This window comes from Saprolegnia parasitica (assembly GCF_000151545.1).
Source record: "Saprolegnia parasitica CBS 223.65 unplaced genomic scaffold supercont2.925, whole genome shotgun sequence".
Taxonomy (NCBI): Eukaryota; Oomycota; class Saprolegniomycetes; order Saprolegniales; family Saprolegniaceae; genus Saprolegnia; species Saprolegnia parasitica.
In genome coordinates this window covers 1-2,861 of record NW_012157319.1, presented here as the reverse complement: position 1 = coordinate 2,861, position 2,861 = coordinate 1, and the positions used below count along the sequence as shown (strand labels likewise).

Here is a 2,861-nt window from a genome sequence, read left to right as displayed (position 1 = left end):
GCTGGATCTCCTGCATGCCGTTGACAATGCTCTGGAAGCCCGAGCCGCAGAGGCGGTTGATCGTGAGCGCCGGCTTCTCAATCGACATGCCCGCCTTGAGCTGGACGTGGCGCGCAATGTACGCAGCATCCTTGGACGTCTGCGCGACGTTGCCGACGATGACCGTGTCGACGAGCTTCGGGTCGAGGTTGGCCGACTGCAGCGCCGCCTTGGTCGCGTGCGCGCAGAGGTCCGTGGCCGAGACCGACTTGAACTTGCCGCCAAAGGCGCCAAAGGGCGTGCGCTTGGCCGCGACGACAAAGATGTTGGTCATGCTGCTGCGAGGTGCGAGATTGAGAAGTGCGTCCGAGGATCCGCCGCCGCCAGTTCGACTCGACACAGCAGTTTACTCAACACCCCAAGTTCAAGTGCCACCGTATCCGGATGCGGCAAGATCGCAACTGGACCACACTGCCACAAATAATCATATCTACGCCATATATACCACCTATAGCCTGATTTACGCGTCGGCGTTGAAATCACGTGGCTCGCGTCATCGGCGCAAATCACCAACTCCGAGCGCGTCGAACCATCGAGAGCTTGTGTCAGAGAGCTTCACAAAGCGCGACTATGGTATAGCAGGTAGGCTCCATGCAACATCAGCACCTCGCGAGCTGCATGGATAGGGACGCAGATTCGAGGGATATCCTGGCTAGAAGCCGCCCGCCCGAAACGGAGACGAAATCGATCTCACGCACGCCGTTGCGGATCGATCCTTGCAACGAGGATGCGAGAAAATCGCAATAGGTAGGATTCACACAGTAGCTCTTCCACGACAACGTCTGGAAGAGAGGCGCGTTGGCGAGAAGCGCATCAAGCGCAAGGTACGCGATGGCCGAGATGCCGACGCTGTGGAGCAAAGTCAGCGCCACCAAACGCTTCGTGGTCGCTAGGGACAGCGCGACGGCGCCGAGATCGACATCGAGAAGCTTGAGTTTGTGGAGGGCCGAGAAGCGTGGTCGCATCTCGAGGAGATGTTGTCGTTGCACGCGATATTGATAGTGAGCGACGTAACTACGCTACGTCAGGGTTGCCGTGATCGAGGAGGCTTTGGACCACAAACGGTCGACCAGCGCGGCGAGATTCTCGTCGTCAGCAATCTCGTCCAGGTGCGAGAGAGAGCTTGTGACAGAGTAGATTCGAGTCGTCTTTCAATTGATGCCTGTCGTTTTGGAGGCGTAGATACGTGGCGTGGTCCGACTGCAACGACGGTTCGAGGATCGCGGCCCATTCGTTTGGGGCCTGGTTGAACGCGATGGTCAGCGACGAGACAGCGTGCTCTGGCGTCGTATGCCGAATTGTTGATGAAAACGAACATGATCTATCTCTAGGATTAGGATGCAGCCGCCCAGGTTCCCAGAATTCGAGGTGTGCAAGGTTGGCGTATCATGCAAGTCCTGACATGTTTATGGTGGATTTTCCGCCAACGGGCGCGGTATTCCAGATAAGCGAGCAAAAGACGTCTGGTTCCTCCAAAAGGCTGCCAAGAACCCTTCCTCAAACTTGAGGTGCGTCACCTTGTGCCGAAACGTGTCGACGAGCCACTCCAACGCGCCCAGAGATGTGGTCCATGGCGCATGGCCAGACGGCATAAATTGCCAATTGAATACTGGGTCGCCCATCTCGATGGCGGAAAATGCTGGCAGCGCGTCGACGACGAGGCCGGCGGAAGCTGCATTAACAAGTCTAGCTGCAACAAGAGAACTCAAACAGGGTAAGTGATGCGAAGCCAAGAAGACCCCTTGAAGCATCTTGAAGCAGCAAACGACAGAGTGTGGTAGGATGACACTTGCATCCATCCTCCATCCTCCGATGCAGTACTCTGTTTTCTTATGGGGCCATTTCTCAGCGTGGTGTAAAGCTAAACTTCACTCGGATCATCGTCCACGACCACCAAACTCAATCTCAAAACCTCGTATGGTGAGTGATTGATTCCAGAATGCAGAAGGTGCGTGAACTGAGTCGAAGCCAACTTGGAATGGATACACGATGGTGACGGCGTCTCGAAGCGCTCGACGACTTTTTCAATTGGAAAAACAGCATTTAAGACATCAGAATTGTGCTTTATCATCACATCACTCGTCCAACGCAGCTCCATAGTCTAAAGCGCTCGACACGACGTCAACCAAACATGTGGTGGCGACACGCCGGAAAGATCGCTGCCATCCGTACCACATGGTCGCGAAGCTACTTCAACGCAGCTGGCCAATCGGCCGCTTTAAAGCTCAATTGCATCCGCGTATACAAACACCTAGTATAGATACTCAATTGCACTTTCCATTGAGTTGGAGCCGGGGAGGCGATGAGTGTCATTTGGCGATCGGCAAGAAGACGATCACCATGGCCCGTGCCTGCCTCTCGGTCCTCGCGCTGAGCACCCTCTGCGCGCTGACGTCGGTCCATGCGACGCGCCACCACCTCGAGAGCTTCCGCGGCCACGCCCATCACATCCAGTACGACCCGGACAACAACGGGATCCCGGCCGTGACCGAGCACAACTACACCGAAGCGGTCCTTGACCACTTTGCGCCCGTCGCGGCGCGCAAGCACTGGAACCAGCGCTACTTTGTCAACGACGAGTTCTGGGCCGGCGAGGGCTACCCGGTCTTTCTGTACATTGGCGGCGAGGGCCCGCTCTCGGCGTCGGCGCTCTCGAGCCGCAACTACATCCACACGCTCGCCAAGTCGCACCGCGCGCTCATGGTGGCCGTCGAGCACCGCTTTCTACGGCAAGTCATACCCGACGCCAGACATGAGTACGGCGAACCTGCAGTATCTCTCGAGCCAGCAGGTACTACTTCTTTTGTCTTCTTCGCACTCGC

At 56.7% G+C, this 2,861-nt stretch overlaps 3 protein-coding genes across 3 annotated transcripts; 1 reads left to right on the top strand and 2 right to left on the bottom strand.

The window, feature by feature from the left end:
* Nucleotides 1–25: 25 nt before the first annotated feature.
* SPRG_18022 (hypothetical protein) lies at nt 26–313 on the bottom strand (the record flags this gene model as incomplete). Its single annotated transcript, XM_012357450.1, has 1 exon — nt 26–313. A coding segment is annotated over one exon (288 nt), but the record flags the coding sequence as incomplete, so codon positions are not given.
* A 378-nt stretch (nt 314–691) lies between these two features.
* Nucleotides 692–1,004, bottom strand: SPRG_18021 (hypothetical protein; the record flags this gene model as incomplete). The annotated part of the gene is made up of 2 exons (XM_012357449.1): nt 692–754; nt 798–1,004. 2 exons carry the CDS (start codon nt 1,002–1,004, stop codon nt 692–694), a joined length of 270 nt encoding a protein of 89 aa, XP_012212839.1.
* A 1,375-nt stretch (nt 1,005–2,379) lies between these two features.
* Nucleotides 2,380–2,830, top strand: SPRG_18019 (hypothetical protein; the record flags this gene model as incomplete). Its single annotated transcript, XM_012357448.1, has 1 exon — nt 2,380–2,830. A coding segment is annotated over one exon (451 nt), but the record flags the coding sequence as incomplete, so codon positions are not given.
* Nucleotides 2,831–2,861: the final 31 nt, after the last annotated feature.